General features: G+C 33.5%; 2 protein-coding genes across 2 annotated transcripts; one reads left to right on the top strand and one right to left on the bottom strand.

Moving 5' to 3' along the window:
• Window positions 1-6,356: 6,356 nt before the first annotated feature.
• On the top strand, window positions 6,357-14,377 carry LOC133669268 (beta-galactosidase 16-like). Its single transcript, XM_062089335.1, has 19 exons — window positions 6,357-7,060; window positions 8,992-9,087; window positions 9,199-9,311; window positions 9,396-9,462; window positions 9,723-9,815; window positions 9,894-10,037; window positions 10,204-10,298; window positions 10,422-10,530; window positions 10,729-10,813; window positions 10,907-11,025; window positions 11,258-11,422; window positions 11,529-11,710; window positions 11,959-12,050; window positions 12,300-12,409; window positions 12,525-12,629; window positions 12,773-12,877; window positions 12,993-13,135; window positions 13,503-13,857; window positions 14,054-14,377. Exons 1-19 carry the CDS (start codon window positions 6,896-6,898, stop codon window positions 14,162-14,164), a joined length of 2,454 nt encoding a protein of 817 aa, XP_061945319.1. The 5' UTR covers window positions 6,357-6,895; the 3' UTR covers window positions 14,165-14,377.
• A 699-nt stretch (window positions 14,378-15,076) lies between these two features.
• Window positions 15,077-17,851, bottom strand: LOC133669269 (pentatricopeptide repeat-containing protein At1g51965, mitochondrial). Its single transcript, XM_062089336.1, has 2 exons — window positions 16,976-17,851; window positions 15,077-16,780 (listed from the first exon to the last, which is right to left on the bottom strand). Exons 1-2 carry the CDS (start codon window positions 17,756-17,758, stop codon window positions 15,575-15,577), a joined length of 1,989 nt encoding a protein of 662 aa, XP_061945320.1. The 5' UTR covers window positions 17,759-17,851; the 3' UTR covers window positions 15,077-15,574.
• Between the last annotated feature and the right edge of the window lie 495 nt (window positions 17,852-18,346).

The raw sequence follows: 18,346 nt of genomic DNA, 5'->3' as shown, positions 1-18,346 counted from the left end.
GCAATACAGCATGAAGGTTCTAATTGGAACTCGAGTTGGGTCAACTCAGTCAAGGCAATATGTCAATACAAGAGTTTTATTCTTTCTTTGCAAATCTTTGGGCTAAGTACACAAATATTGTGCATGCAAGTGTATCTCCTGAAGGACTCATTGCTATCCAAAGCGTGCATAAGACTAGCAAGTGTGATAAGTTTTTAATGAAGTTAAGGGGGGATTTTGAAGCAATTAGGTCCAACCTGATGAATAGAGAACTAGTTTCTTTATTGGATATTTGTGGGAGAGCTTCTCAGGAAAGAATAACGAATCATTACACAGGCTGTCTTGGAGTAGAAAGCTCAAAATTCTACTCCAATTCCTGTTGCCTACGCTGCTCAAAGGAGATCTAAAGGAGGCAGAGATATGTCTAATGTCCAGTGCTATAGTTGTAGAGGATTTGGGGACATTGTCATTAATTGTACTAAATTTTTTTGCAATTATTGTAAGAAAACAGAGTATATCATCAAAGATTGTTCCATTTGGCCTCCAAAGAAATCTGAAACTGCCTATAAGGTCTCGGTTGGTCCCTCAAATGCTCCTAGTCCTGGTCAGTCTTCTATTACTCCTGAAATGGTCCAACAAATGATAGTTTCTGCCCTTTTTGCTTTAGGCCTTTCAAGCAACAGAAATACTCACAATCTACTCTTAATTTGACTGCATATAGTGATGTAGATTGGGCTGACTACCTGGATACTAGGAAGTCTACCACAGGCTGATGCATTTTTCTTGGAGATGCCTTGATTTCTTGGAAGTGTAAGAAGCATGTTTGTCTCTAAATCTTCTATAGAGGCTGAGTATAGAGCCATGTCTGCAGCTTGTTCTGAAATTATGTGGTTACGTGGTCTTATTTCTGAACTTAGGTTTCCTCCAACTGATCCTACTCCACTTCATGGTGATAATACTAGTGCCATTCAAATAACTGCGAATCTGGTATATCATGAATGCACAAAGCACATAGAAGTGGATTGTCATTACATTAGGGAGGCCTTTACTCGAGGTGTTATCACTCTTCCTCATCTTACAACTGATCTTCAAATAGCTGATGTCTTTACAAAAGCTTTGACATGTCAACGACACAAGTTTATTAGTAGCAAATTGATGCTGCTAGACTTACCCACATCAATTTGAGGGGGGATGTCAATATATTCTTCTTTTCTTATTTAGTTTCTTTCATAGTTATATATCCCTTGATTATCTCTCTAAGATTTTCATTATTGTTCTATATATTCTTATTGTAATCCTTCCTACAATAAGCTTAGGATTAAGGGATCTGATTACGTTTATTAGACCCTAGAATTAAGGGATTTGATCATTCATTATTTGTGTGTGTGTGTGTGTGTGTGTGTGTGTGTGTGTGTGTGAATTAAGACAACAACATGATGGATTGATTAGAGTCAATTTGGGTTAATCTTTCATATCCGCGATTCAGGTCATGAGATCATGATACTTTCACATAAAACAAATTATGAAACTCAATTCCCAATCAATTGAATATTGAAAGACGAAATCAAAAAAAATATATTAAAAAAAAGATAAAAATTGACCCAAGTCTACCTGCCAAACCAAAAACTTGGGTTATGGGACCAGATAACAACATAAAAAGTAAACCGAGACAAATTATAAAATCTAATTCGTAATCACCTCAATGTTGAATGATAAAATTAAAAAGAAATCAATTAAAAAAAACACAAAAGACCTGAATCAACTTATATTAACATGTCAAATTTATGACCCAAGTCATGAGTTTGATATAAACTCATAGAAAATAAATTGAAAAAATGACTCGAATCAATTGGTGTTAACCTGCCAAACCGTCATGAAATTAGAATAACCCTGTAAAAAATGAATTAAAATAAATTATGAAGTTTAATTCTCAATCAACCCTTTATTTATGAATGAAATTGGAAAAAAAAATCATTCTAAAAAAAGAACACAATAAAACAACCCAAGTCCACTTAGGTTAACCCGCAAAACTTGTGACCTGACTCATGAGACCGCAATAACCTCATAGAAAGCAAACCAAAATAAATCATGAAGCCTTATTCATAATAAACTCAATGTTAAAAGATAAAGTTGAAAAAAAAATACTAATTAAAAAAAACTCGAGTCAACCAGGTTAACTAATCAAACTCGTGACACAAGTCAGTAGATTGGGATAAATGTATAGAAAAGCAAATACAATAAATTATAAAACGTAATTTCTAGTAAATCAAATGTTATAAGATGAAATTAGGAATAAAAAATATAGATTTAAAAAATAAAAAAAAAACAAAGGAAAAAAAATACACATTCACTATTACAATGAATAATATTTTGTGAAGTGGTGCATAGTAAAAACATATTTTTTTTCAGTTTTTTTTTCTAATCTTTTATTTAATCAAACGATTGTCTGTGCTAAAAAAAGGAAAAAAAAACCATAAAAAGAGCAAACTAAATCAAATTATAAAGCTCAACTATAAAACAATTCAATGTTGAAAGATGAAATTGAAAAAAAATAATTAAAAAAAATATCTAGGTTAACCAGCATTAACTTGCTAACCCCGCGATCATGGACACATGATTTGAATAAACCCTTAGAAAGAAAAGGAAAAATAAATACGAAGACTAATTCTCAAAAAATTAAATGTTGAAGAATAAAATTGAAAATAAAAATAAATTGAAAAATGAACCTAAAAAAAAATTCAAATTCAACTCGTATTAACTTTTAAAATTCGTGATTGTGATTATGAGTCTAGAAGTTACCACGTTGAAGGAAAACCTCAAAAAAAAAAATTTCATGGTATGAATTTTAAAAAAATAATTCTAAAAAAAACTAATAAAAAAAAAATTCGAGTCAACCAAAGTTAACCTGTTAATCTTATAACTATGAGAATAGGATTGAGATAGCACCATATCTAACATTTCCATTTTTAATATTCAAATCTAATGTAAACATATTGGTACATTCCTTAAAACTGGATTTTTTTTTTTAAAAAAATTTAGTAAAGTTTCCTTTACTTTTAAGCATATCAAATTATCAACATTATATTACAATATAAAAACTCAATTCTTAATCTTACAATCACGAACCAATCATCCTAAATCACATCTTAATTAACATTAATCTCAATCTCCCAAATTTACAAAATACTCATTCACACATGTAACACCTAAATAATTAAAAAGATTTAGAATATGAACTACTTCTAACTTTAGAATTTAATTCAAGAATTTACAAATCTAATAGTATACATGTCACCAAAACACTAAACCATAAAGATTTAATTATTAATTAATCATAAAAATATTGTCCATAATTCTACATCTGCTGTTATATATTTTAATTAACACAAACATCTCAAAGTCAATTCTTTACATAGTTATGCACATATTCAACTAATCCACATTAATCATCTTTTCACCCAAGCAATCCTTTACAATTGCTACAACCCCAACACTTCAATTAATTATCAACAATCTAGTTATCCTCTTATATATTTTAATAATCTAAAAATTTCCTATCCCTTCCTATTAAATCTGGTAATTCATATAATTGCTGTTAATCTGGGCTCATGAATACCAATAAATCCAATAATTTATAAAATTTAAAATAATTTAGCTATTTCCTTCCGGATACCAATACTTCCAACAATTCATACAATTATCATCAATATATATCCTCTCAATTCTTATTGATACCAATAAATCTAACAATTCATATAACTGCCATCAAATTATCTATCCCTTGAAGATGCTAATAAATTCGATAACATCTTTTTGTTACCAATATTTCTTATCGTTATTTTTCTCTTTAATCCTTTATCTCCATTTTCTTTTACACACACATCTTTATGTATGTATGTATGTATATGTGTGTCCCACCTTTATGCCTTTTTAAATAATATTATATATTTATTAAAATATCAAAATTTTCATCTTTAAACTTGATTAGAACAAAAAAAACCAAGTTGAAAACACAAAAACATCCTTGCATGCTAGCTTAATAATTAATGATTTTAAGGTAATTTTATCATTTTACTATGTATAAAAATTGAAAAGAAGAAGAAGCCCCTAGATGACAATTTAATATTTTTTGTTTTTAAAGGTAATTAAGTAATTTTATTGTGCTAAAAAAGATGAGAATATCAATTTGCCTCCATTAAATCGCTAATGAGCAATGAATCACGTGGAGAAGACGATATTACCCCATCAACAAGGCCATTAGTTTTTGTTAAGAAGGACAAAAAAGTAAAAAATATTGTTTCAATTTATATTGTTTTGTTTCTTGGTTTATAGTGAATTTCCAAACTCTTTTAGCTGTTTGGATAATAATATGGTGCATAAATAAAAAAATTTAATGAAAAGTTGTGATTAATCTATATATTTTAGGATTTACTAGATCATTGGCTTGGACTACATCAAGGGTCTGATTAATTTTTTTTAATTTTAAAAAAAATATTTAAGCATTAATAATGCTTATTTTTTAGTAAAAAGAAATTAAAAGCGTGTGGGAATTGACCTAATATAATCCGGTAGCCTTAACGGGTTCAAAGGCAACCCAAATGACCGATATGTACAAATATAATTTGACTGAAAATAAATATTTAATATGATATTTTTTTTATAAATAATGAAACGATAACAAATTAGATCAATTCGGGTTAACTTGTCAATTCACATGCCAAGTCATAAAACCATGATAATCCCATAATAAGCAAATAATTTTTTTTTTATGAAAACAAATTTTCAATAAATTAACCCAATGTTGAAGGATGAAATAAAAAAATAATCAATAAAAAGGATTTAAAAAATGACTCAAGTCAACCCAGGTTAACTTATCTGGGTCATGAGATTAAGATAACTCAATATAAAGCAAAATGAAATAAATTATGAAGCATAATTTCTAATCAACCTAGTATTGAAAGACAAAATTAAGAGAAAAAATCAATTAAAAAAAGATACAAAAAATAACTCGATTCAACTTAGGTTAACTCTCTAAACATGTGATCGAGTCATGAGATAGAGATAACTCCATAGAAATAAAACCAAAAGAAATCTCAAAGCCTAATTACTAATAAATCCAATGTTGAAGGATACAATTGAGAGAAAAGTGAATTAGAAAAAGAAGAAAAAAACTTGAGTCAGTTTATCAAACTCATGACCCAATAAATTTAATGTTAAATGATGTAATTGAAATTAAAAAAAAATTTGAAAAGAACAAAAAACACTATTATAGTGAATAATATTTTTTTGAAGATGAGTAAAGTAAAATTCCTCTCTCTTTTTTTTTTGTTAATTTTAAAAGCCATCTATTTTTTTTTAAAAAAAATATCATAGTTTTTACTAGTGAACATGAGTATTAGTTGTATATTACGATGTTATTAATATTGTATTAAAGATTTTTTAGAAACGAAAATTTATATTAAGAATATAATAATTAATTGAAAGTTTTTAACGCTTTTATATAATTTTTTATATAGTAATAGATTATATAGTAATAGATTATAATATAACCAAGGCCCAGCCAGCATGTTAGTCCATATCTTAAGATTTAAATTGTCAAAATTAAAACAATTCTCTTATATATATTAAAACAATTTTACATGTCAAAATTACAAAGACATAAACTCTCTAAAGAAAACAAATTATATTTCCTTTTATATATCACAATAGAAAATATATGTTAATGCTAGAATGCAATATTTAACTTCTATATATCTCTTATTATGAAAAAGACTGAAACATGAATATAATTTACAAAAAATAGATGAATCCCATATTATTTCTTAAAACAAAACAAATAGTTTTTGAAACTAGAAAACTAAAATGATTAATTTATAATTTACCTTGCTATTTCAATATATATATGAAAGGGGCTACGACAGTGTTTGAGAGTGTGGTAAATATTATTTTTTAAAGTGTTTTTTTATTTGAAAATATATTAAAATAATATTTTTTTAAAAAATTATTTTTAATATTAACACATCAAAACGATCTAAAATTAATAAAAAATTTTAATTTAAAATAAAAAAAATCAAATTTTAACCAAAAAAAAAGATTCAATTGCAATTACAAACACTAGGGACATCCCATGAAGGCAACTATATATATATATATATGTGTGTGTGTGTGTGTTATACAAGAGATGCTTGTACTATATTATAAATGTCTAAACAAAGGGATGAGTACGGAGTCACATAATTTATATATCTTGCTACAGCTCAACTCATTATTTCCTTTACTTACGCCACAAGTTTCTTCAAGCAAGCAAGTAAGCAAGATCTCTTTTTTGACTGCTGCCTCGTAAAATATCAGATGGCGATGCATAATTGGTTATTTGTTACTCTCTCAGTCAAACACAGTGGAGGAGCCGCCCAAATTCTATGTGAAACCGATCTGACGTGCGACACTATACCCTCTCCTCTGCCGTCTCTTCCTCTCACCAACATCTTGTTCAGCTTACGACTGTGCACTACTTTCATTTTCTTTGTTCGCCGGCATCTTCCGTTAAAATCGATCGAGCCTATATTTTAATATCCAGAGAGGCACTCGAGCTACAAAAACAAAGGCAAGGGCAAACCTCCTTACTGCTAGGGTTAAACCCTTTAATTATTTTATTAATTTGGCGGAAATACAACAACCCTTATAAGCTCTTTATTTTATTTTATTATATATGGAAAGCTGTTCTACTATATATTTAAAGGGAAGTTCCCAAACTAAGCTTACACTTGATTTCCGTATGTGCATGTCTTGCCACAAATACTTATAGAAAGTGCCGGCTCTTGCCGCCATTGTTGTGTTCTTAACGAGAGATCATATATAGTTCTTCCCTCCAACAGAGAAAGTATAGATTTTTGGGTAGCGATCAGTACTACTATAGATGAGGAGGGTATTGTTTTTAGTGGCGGCTGTTTTAGCAGTTATTGGCAGTGGTAGTGCCGTTCGTGGCAGAGATGTAACCTACGATGGCAGATCTCTGATCATTGATGGGCAACGGAAGATTGTTTTCTCTGGTTCTATTCACTATCCTCGAAGCACCCCAGAGGTACTTTAGCTTACAAACCCTTCTATGCATGCCATAATTGTTTTCGTTTTGGAAGAAGAACAAGCTTGCCACCGAGCTGATCACTGTATTTCATTGCAGTAGTTGTTCTCGTTGAAAATTAGAATGAAGAAATCATGAATATCGAAAGTTAATTTGTTATAGTGATCAAGTTAGTTCGATATCAATCACTTGGATAATTTCATTTCATTATAAGTTCACTAACTTGGAAAATCATATTCAGTAGTCTAGAACAAAGGATTATCATCAAGTGACACCACAGCAATTTAGAACCGAACTAGTAGCTAAATTAATAATAGTCAAATCATGAAAAATTAATTAAAAAAAAATATTTTTTATCCAAATTTTATAACTTACATTTCTAAACCCACGTATAAGTATATTATTAACTGAAAACCTCGAGTTTGCGATCTCCCCCCATCATTTAGATCAAGTGCTGGAACACTTGGTTAGGTTTTTTAGTTTGTTTAAAAATTGTAGTATATAACGATTGTTTTTAAAATATTTTTTATTTATAAATATATATATAATATTTTTTTTATTTTTGATATCAGCACGTCAAACAAATTTTTTTTCTACCTCAACTTTGCTTTCCGTAAATTTTTTTTCTACCTCAACTTTGCTTTCCGTGGTTTATATTTGTTTTTGAAAAAAAACCCTTACAAGTTTCACACATACATTACATTACATGTTCTCACACAAACATTATATAGTTTAACAAAAGAAATCCAACACAGCTCACCAAGAACAAGCTAGATGTAGGGTTTTATTGCATTTGTACGCAAATGTTTGTAGTATACATAGCAGTTGACTTTCTTTTCTTTCTCAAGTATATATTTTCTTAGTGTTGTTGGATCTCCATGAGAAATGCCCCTCTTTCACTCTTCCTAATCCATCCTTCTATTATCTTTTTTGCTGCACTTAAAAGGCTCATCTGGGTAACACTGAAAGAGATCCCTCGAGATTCTCGTTGAGGCTTTTTTTTTTGTTTTTCTTTTTTTTATTAGCACACAAGGAAATCTGTCCTGCTGTCTCTAGCCATGTAAACCTACATTTCTAAACATTAAATACTTAGAAAATAATATAAAATTACTATCAAAATTTTATATAGAAAGTTAAGTTTTTGGGTTGAAAATATTTTTAATATGATATGAGAGTTTTATTGATTAAATGATCATAAATTCAAATTTTATTAGTTGTAAACCTATACAAGTTTTGAAATTAAAAAAACTTTTATTTAAAGAATTTGTTAATGAATAATATAAATTATTCTTGAAACTTTAATTGTTTGTGGAATTTATATAGTTTTATAAAAATAAATAAATTTAGATGACCCATTTTTCTTTTTTAAGATTTGAATGGAAAACATATGTAAATGAAAATCCCAAGTTTCAACTAGATTATCTCTTCAAAAGACAGCTTTCATGGTATTATTTCAACATGGGGAGGCATCGTAATATTAGTGGCCTCGATTAAGAATTTATTAATTGAGTGGCTTGATCCAACGTTATTTAATATTTGAAGATAATTACAAGAAATGCGATGATGGTAAATTATATTATATATCTTATAGTAATGTTGACGTTTTAATAAATTAATCATCAGAATTGAGAGTTGGATGTAAATGATATTTGGCCGGGGATTTGATCCATGTAGCTTCTACGTTCATCAGAAAATAATTGTATAATCTAATGTTATGTTCCTTACATTTTACTCAAGATCAATTAATTTCTCCTCGCTATATTAAAAATAACTGGATATATAATTTCTTGAAATTACTAGTGTTGACCATTCTCAATTTATTATTTTTTTTTCTCCAAAACCCAATTCTTTTCTTATAATTTTCCCCATCTTACCTGTTTTCCAAAAAATTAAAAAAATATGACTGCTGCTCTAACAGTAAATATTTGCAGATGTGGCCATCTCTGATAGCCAAAGCCAAGGAAGGAGGACTGGATGCCATAGAAACCTACGTGTTTTGGAATGTCCATGAACCACAACCTGGTCATGTCTGTAGCCATGATCCCAACTCCTTAATCCTCTCTTAATTACTTTTCGCATTCACTGATCACTTGTTAATCTTTTTGTTTTTTTTGTTTTTCCTGTGTAATTAATGGCAGTATGACTTCAGTGGAGGGCACGACATAGTGAGGTTCATCAAGGAAGTCCAGGCACAGGGCCTCTACGCATGTCTTAGGATTGGACCCTTTATTCAAAGTGAATGGTCTTATGGGTAATAATTAATAATAATCATAATAATTAAAAAATATATAAAAAAATATAAGTTAATAGACGAAAGATTATTATTATGTTGCAGAGGGCTCCCATTCTGGCTGCATGACATCCCGGGGATTGTTTTTCGATCTGACAATGAACCTTTTAAGGTAATAATTCTTTCCTTGAGATCACTTGTTGTATATATCTTGGCATGGCATCCTGACATTTATTCCCAAGGACTGGATAGACTAACAGGTTACAGGGTTCAAAGTGTTGACGACAATATTGTAAGAAATACCAGACTGTACTGTGTGTGAGTAAATACCAATGGAAACTAAAACTGTTAAATCTGTGGTAGTGTGTGAATAGCTACAGTATACAAGGGTTTTTTTTTTTAAGGCAACTTATTTAATCGATGGCATGGCAGGTATATATGCAAAACTTTACTGCAAAAGTAGTGAGCATGATGCAATCAGAGAATTTGTATGCTTCACAGGGAGGTCCAATCATACTATCACAGGTTCAATCTGCAATGAAACTATGTGAGTGGGTATGTCTGTAGAAGATTATTAGGATCTAATGTTTCTCACTTTTACAGATCGAGAATGAATATGGCACGGTACAGAAGGCTTATGGTCAAGAGGGTCTAGCATATGTCCAATGGGCAGCACAAATGGCTGAGGGACTTCAAACTGGGGTGCCATGGGTTATGTGCAAGCAAAATAATGCTCCTGGTCATGTGGTTAGTCTTCTTTTTCTGCAAACTAGCTTGCAAGTTTCAGGAAACTGTAAATTATAGGGCACAGGTTCTTCTGAATCCCTTCCTTGAACACCTACGTACATTTTTAATTATATCTCAATGTACCCTGTATCATAATGAAGAAGCATTAATGGAGTGTAGTTTGCAGATAAATTCATGCAATGGAATGAAATGTGGACAGACATTTGTTGGCCCTAACTCACCAAATAAACCATCAATATGGACAGAGAATTGGACAACTCAGTAAGTTTATGTTTATGTACTGATGCCTTTTTCCTCCCCTTCCTTTGACGAGCACTATAGCTGTTCGACTAAGAAGGTATACAAAAGATTTTCTCCGAACTGATTTCCATGTTTTTCTTTCAGCTATCAAGTATATGGTGAGGATGCACCACTGAGATCTGCAGAGGACATTGCATTTCATGTTACATTATTCATCGCTGCAAAGAAGGGAAGCTTTGTAAACTATTACATGGTATTACATTCCTCTGATAACTATATATATGTTCACAAGCTTTTTCCTCTCACATTTACATGAGTCTCGCCCTGCAAGTATCAACAAGCATACGAGATGAAATATATGTGCCAGCCTGCTGGAAGAATTGATGATTTGTTCTCGGATGCACTTTAGACCATGAAATAATTTCTGCTAAGGCTTAATTTGCCGTTTCAGTATCATGGTGGAACCAATTTCGGGAGATCAGCCTCTGCATTTGTAACAACTAGTTATTATGATCAAGCCCCACTTGATGAGTATGGTAAGCTTTCGCATGCATCTATACCTCCTTTCGTAGTATTTTCTGTGTTGTCTAACAGAAAATCTTACCAGACATATCTTTGATGAAATTTAGGATTGACTACACAACCAAAATGGGGTCATCTCAAGGAGTTGCATGCCGCAATAAAACTATGTTCAACGCCTTTGCTTTCAGGAGTGCAAGTTAATCTCTACCTAGGCCCACAGCAACAAGTAAGGACATCAGAAAGGAATTCTTAGCATTTTTCTTTCTTTTGGATGCAAAACAGAAAAGATTTTGTACTGTTGAAATTGACACATCTGAATAGGTATATCAAATTTTCTGTGAAATCTCATTGGCAGAATGCCATACGAATCCCATAAATCAGATGGTTCATGAAAAAATTGTGCAGAACAGCACAACTCTACGGAGTAATCAGTATTGTATTGTGCTGCCATATTGTAGGCCTATATCTTTAATGCAGTATCAGGAGAATGTGCTGCTTTTCTCATAAACAATGACTCAAGCAATGCCGCATCTGTTCCCTTTCGAAATGCTTCATACGACTTGCCTCCAATGTCAATTAGCATCTTACCTGACTGCAAGAATGTTTCCTTCAATACTGCCAAGGCAAGACTCATTTCCTGACCCTGATCCGAAACTGAACACCTTTTAGTACTGGCTGAAAGTTTGTAATTGTTAGGCTTAATTCTTGAACCTCTTGAATCTTGAACAGGTCAGTACTCAATACACCACAAGAACTATGGGAAGAGGCGAGGTTTTAGATGCTGCAGATGTGTGGCAGGAATTCACCGAAGCAATCCCTAACTTCGACAGCACCTCAACAAGATCAGAAACGTTATTGGAGCAGATGAATACCACGAAAGATTCATCTGATTATCTTTGGTACACATTCAGGTATACCGCAATCAATTTTACATTAATTATGAACTCAGTTCTTTGACTGAACTTGAAATGCTTGAGAAAAACTATACTAGTCTTGTGATCAACTTTGATTACAATTACCATACACGTTCACATTTTAATCCAACTCAAATGTAGGCCTCTTAATTTAAATATGAAGTAAATGCTTAACTGAAAAATGTTCACAAATTGTCTTGTTTGGATTACTAATTTTTGGAATTGTTTACATTTTTCATCAAAAGGTTTCAGCATGAGTCATCTGACACACAAGCCATACTTGATGTGAGCTCTCTTGGCCATGCTTTGCATGCATTTGTCAACGGACAAGCAGTAGGTGAGCTCTATTTCACCTATGCGAAAGAAACGAGTCAGTATTTAGGAATGGCCATGTATACATTTGTGAAAATATATTTTATTACCCAAGAAAGATACCAACACATAATTTCTTAACTATTACTGCATGTACAGAGAATAAATATTGATTAACTTCTTGAATCTGGAGTTTGCTCTTTTATGTGAAATTCTTCCCTCCTTACTGTCCAAAATTTAGTAACAAGCAACTTATAGATTTGTTGTGTTTCAGGATCTGTTCAAGGAAGCCGTAAGAATCCAAGGTTCAAATTCGAAACAAGTGTTTCTTTGAGTATAGGGATTAACAATGTCTCCTTACTGAGCGTGATGGTTGGAATGCCGGTAATATTGAAATTCCACCTTCCTCGCACTACCAGATTTTACAGTTAAAGAAATTACTTCTTAACATGCTAAAGAAATTTCAGTTCACCTTGAAATTTATTCCAATGGTGTAAAGGATTCAGGAGCATTTTTGGAGAACAGAGCTGCAGGACTGAGAACCGTGATGATTAGAGATAAACAAGACAATAATGACTTCACCAACTACTCATGGGGATATCAGGTACTGTCTTCTGCTCTTTCCCTGAACTCATTTTTCTTCTTTATTATTCCTGCATGACTTCTAATTTAATCATCTTAACTTCAAATAATGATTTTAGACTTGTTCTGCTCTCACCACTCATAACTACCTATCTTTTGATGCAGATAGGATTGCAGGGAGAGACATTACAAATTTACACAGAGCAAGGATCAAGCCAAGTTCAGTGGAAAAAGTTCTCAAATGCTGGAAATCCACTTACATGGTACAAGGTAACCAATTTTTTTTTTAAATAGAACTTAATATCTCATTTATATAATGTATAAATGTTTCATGTGATAGTTCTCATTTATTTCTTATCTATTTTGCGGATTGTTTATATGCCAGACTCAGGTTGATGCACCTCCAGGGGATGTCCCAGTTGCCTTAAATCTTGCCTCCATGGGAAAGGGTGAAGCTTGGGTTAATGGTCAAAGTATTGGTCGATATTGGCCCTCGTATCGTACCCCGAATGGATCTGCACAGACGTGGTACGTGATTTGTAGTATCAGATGCTTTTGGTACATTCTGTCAAAGTTAAATTTACTGCTGAAGATGACATAAAGAGGCAGTCATGGCATTTTACAGCATTATTTCTGAGTGATCCTGAAGTTCCCAACTCAATTTGTCGAAATAATTGCACACGTATATGTTATAAACACTCTCAGATGTTGTGTCTGAAAATACTCCATGGGAACTTGGTAGTTGAGCTTCCTTGAAGCTAAAAACAACTTGCTGAAAAGATGGTCACCATTAAAATAGCTTCTAGAATTGCTTTTAGAATGTAGATTTCATTTCCCTAAGTGTAAAGGTCCTGAATGTTACCTTATATATATGCCTAACCACTTTTCATCTTAGGTATCATGTACCAAGATCATTCCTCAAACCTGCAGGAAACCTATTAGTTTTACAGGAAGAGGAGGGTGGGAACCCCCTCCAAGTATCCTTGGACACTGTCTCAATCTCACAAGTGTGCGGTCATGTGACTGCTTCTCATTTGGCTCCAGTATCTTCATGGATAGAACATAATCAAAGATATAAAAATCCTGCGAAGGTCAGTGGAAGAAGACCTAAAGTACTGCTAGCTTGTCCTTCAAAAAGCAAGATTTCACGTATTTCGTTTGCAAGCTATGGAACCCCCCTTGGTAACTGTAGAAATTCCTTTGCTGTTGGAACTTGCCACTCCCAAAACTCAAAAGCTGTTGTCCAAGAGGTCAGTTATTTCATCACTGTATTTGTTTTCATTATCTCATCAATCAATGCTCAAGAGTTTTAAAAATCAAGCTGTAAGATGTTCGAGACTCTGGTACACGAGCCTTTTGTGCATTTTAACTTAATATGCCTTCTTGCATTTGATGTTCATGTTAACAACTCAAGCAAGCTTTTTACCTCTCTATGCAACTTTCCAGGCATGTCTAGGGAAGATGAAGTGTTCCATTCCAGTATCAGATCGACAGTTCGGTGGCGATCCGTGCCCCGCAAAAGCAAAATCATTGATGGTTGTTGCAGAATGCCAATGATTGATACTGCCGTATCATTTAAAGCTTTGAATGATTCTTATACATAGTTTCATTTTGAAGAAATTTATTTTTTGGTTATCCCATATTAATGTTCATGTGAATAACAGAAGACATTGTTTGAGGCTAACTGTTTATATTTCCTTAATGCTTTTTAATTCATGACTAGTACAATGTTGCTATTGTTGAATGGAAGTGCAGCAATTCATTGATGAACATGGTGATATATCCACTCCTCGTACTTCAACTTTGAGTCTTTTTTTTTTTTTTGTAATAACTTTAAGTCCTTCACAAATCACAATCAATCTCGTATTTTTCCCCATGTTTACTAGAAGACAGGATTCAGGAGCATATGTCTTAAGAGCATCAAAAGAGTACCCCATCTGTTCTCGAGAGGCCAAAGCTGCAACATTACCTCCGATTGCCTCAACTTCCCTGGCAATGCACGGATGATTCCTGTTTCTAGTACTCTTGAATGCCATTCTTTCAAGTAAGCGTGTGGCTCTGCATGAAATGGGCTCTCATAGACAGAACCGCAATCAAGATACAAGCCTATTGAGGCTGCAGGATTCTAATCAACCAAACAAAATAAGCTTCTTTAAAACTGCAAAACAAGAAAATGAAATAATTAATTTCAACTCAGGGAAATTTGGAGTACAGGTGGGAAAAAAGTCACAGCATATACTGATCATGCTTCAAAGTATATCATCAAACAATTTCCAGAACTTTTAATTTAGCTTTCCTGGTTCAACTTAATCAGGGCAATGAAAGGTGGGAAGGAAATACCTGCATGCGGTAATTCCATGGGAGGAACAGACCTAGCCAGTTCTCCAGCCAGCTAGGTTTAGCCTGATGAGGATGCCTCGAACCTACAGTATTTGGAGTATCATACTGGGAAATCCCAAGCCTTACAGATTAAAAATAGCAATTTTCTCAATCATTAAACGAGAATTTTATTTACATTAAAAATCAGTAAAGGGAGCTGAAAAATTAACTCAAAAAAAAATAAAAAATTCTAGTCTATAACATTCCAGGGACACCAAGCCTTGCAGATTTCATCTGAGGAAATCCCAAGCCTTGCAATTTCTCGGGTTAGAATCAGTATCCAGAATCCCACAGCTTCCTTTAAGTCAGTTCTATGGTATCAAGAATCTCATGATTTGAAGTTTGCTTCATTCTTGCTAAAAGAATAGGATGAACTTTATTTCCCCAAGATGCAGTAATACTTGCAATAGTTGAGGCTGCTCTTCTTTGATAGAGAAAATATCATCCATTGAAATTCAGGATCCAATCCCAAACCAATACGGCGCCTTGCCAAAGCATACAGGCAATTGGTCATCACCAAGAAGCAGGTCATCTATACTGCCACAAACAAATTGAGGACCAACTTTGGGGCCATCACGATCATCCTCCTCACCTTAACGGGCTAACAACCCAACCTGTAATAGGATTCTGCTTGCGAACTCTAACTTTTCCATGTGAACCACTTTGCAATCGTGCAAGCACTGAATATGTAATTGAATCAGGGATTAAACCTTGCTGTTTGAGTTTTGCATACAAATCAACAGCTTCAGCAGTCCTTCCACTCCTCTCAAGACAGTCAAGTAAGATGTTGTAAGTTACAATATTAGGATAGCAACCTTCAGCAAGCATCTCATTGAATAACCTGCAAGCCATTTCAACTTTATCTGTTTTTCCAAAGCACTCTATGAGAGTGCTGTATGTCACAACATCAGGATTCAATCCTTTTTCACACATTTCCTTAAACTTCATGTGAGCTTCATCAAGATGACCATTCTTCCCAAGGCAATTTATCAAAGAATTATAAGAGCATGTATCAGGTTTATAATCACTATCTTCAAGTTCCTCAAATATTTTAATAGCCTCGTCAACTTTCCCTGCCCTACCAAAGCTTGAGATCAGAATATTGTAGGTGAATGTGTCTGGCAAAGGACCATCTTGCTTCATCTTTTCATAAAGATCATGAAGAGGAGATATTTGTTTTAACTTGCCAAGTGCACTGAATACTGTATTATACATGACTGTATCAACACTTACTCCTTTCTCGTGAATTTTACCCAGAAGGTCAATGGCCTCTGTTGTTTTACCAGCACTGCATAAACACTCCAACATGGACACACATGCATCCCTATCCCCCCTTTCATGGCAGTTCCACATGTTGCAAAACAGCCTGTGAGCTTCACTTGCATGGCCCAATTTTTTCAGAGTCCTTACAAGATATGCATATATTGACCTACTCATATATTTCTTTGACACTTCCACAACCTCATCCAGCTTATGAAGTTTCCTCTCTGTAGCCAGAAGATGGAGGATGACGCTATATGTAAATTCACTAGGCCGGCACTCGTTCTCCACCATCTTCAAGAAAAGAAGAATGGCCTTATCCACCATCCGGGCATTAGCAAGTGCCTGGATCATGGTGTTATAAGCAATTAAATTAGGAGAGTAGCCCTTATTCAACATTTCCTCAAAGAGTTCCAATGATTCATCAGATTTACCAATCTTTCCAGTCATTCTAATCATAATGGTATACGTATATTCATCTGGCTCACAATGCTTCCTTTTCATGTCCTCAAAAACCTTATAAGCATGGTCAACCTGTCGAAATGCTGCATATCAGCTAATCAGCAAACAATCATCAAACAGAGCAGCAATGCTGCAATTCACACAAGCACCGGCCACATGCACAATAAATTAGCTTTATCGATTCGATTTCTCTATGTTAATTATAGGATTATTCCTTTTCTTTAAAACAAAGAAAAACCCACAAAAATAAAATCACAAAAATCAAACCTCGCAATCTTTGACCAAGGCATCCAAGAGCATATTATAAGCAAAAATATCAAGCATGTGGCCTTTCTTCTTCATCTCCAAATAAACCCCAAAACCCTTTTCAGTATTGCGTGACCTCAAATAAGCTTGAACCAAGCACTTATAAGTATATCCTGTCATCCTCAATCCCCATTTCTTTATCAGCCCAATACACTTCTGCAGGTCCTCACTATTCTCATAAAAACCAATCAATATATTAACGGTGGAGATTGACCCACGAACCCCATTCCTCTCCATCTCAGATACGATGGACCTGGCGAGGTGGAACCTATCGGAGAGGTTGGATTTGGAGAGGATGAGGATAATGCGAGAGTAGGTGAAGCAGTCGTGATGGAAATTAGGGGAAAGGGATGGGCAAAAGTGGAAGAACCTGAGAGCGAGAGACGGGGAGTTCAGGGATTTGAGAATCTCGGAGGCTTCGTTGGGAGTGAGGGAAATGGAGAGGGCGGAGAGGTAGTTCTGGAGGCAAAGGAAAGGGTCGGTGGGGTCAAGGAGTTTTTGGGGAGATCGGTGGGTTTGGAGGAGAATTTGGGTGGCTTCGCAGATGAGTTGACGGCGGGGGATTGGGTAGCCACGGGAGTCGGAGGGGAGAGGTTGAGGTGGGGTTACTTGGGCTGAGACTGTTCTTCCCGTTGGTGATGTTGAGGTTATTTTCGCTGTATATTTTGTTCCGTACCGGCGGATGAGTATGGCGGTGGTTGTTGTAGGGAGGAGGATCTGGCCGCGGTAGGTTTTCAATCTCATGGTGGTGTTCCTTAGCGGAGCAGGGAGCAGGGAGCAGGGAGCAGGGAGCAGGGACTTGTTAATTATTCAAAAAAATAATGCTCTATAAAGCATAAACCTTGCGGTAGGGTTTTTCAAGCTTATAAATTTTTAGTTTCCTGTGAAGTGATAAAATATTATTAGAAGCTTTTTCTTTAATAAATTATTATAAGTATCGATAATAAAAATTGATAAATTATATGTATAATTATTTTTCATTATCATGTAAATTCTTTAAAGTTTATCCATCTTTTTGTTAATAATAATTATATTGTGAGTTTTTGGTGTGGCTTTGGCCTATAAGAGCATCTACATCGATGCTCTCAAGTTTCAATTGAAGCTCTTTAGCCAGAACTAGTTTATTTTGCCGCAATTTTTAATATATATATATAAAGATATTAAAAGTATGAGGATTTTTTTAAAATGTTATTAAACCTGAATAAAAATATAAATTTTTAAATTTCTTAACTTGGATCTTCGTCTAGTATGAGTTTTGATTTAAACTATATAAAAATTAACTTGATGTAAATTAATTTATTTAATAGATTTAAGAAAAATCTAAATGATCGT

This window comes from Populus nigra, chromosome 12 (assembly GCF_951802175.1).
Source record: "Populus nigra chromosome 12, ddPopNigr1.1, whole genome shotgun sequence".
Taxonomy (NCBI): Eukaryota; Viridiplantae; Streptophyta; class Magnoliopsida; order Malpighiales; family Salicaceae; genus Populus; species Populus nigra.
This window is presented reverse-complemented; position numbering and strand designations above follow the sequence as displayed.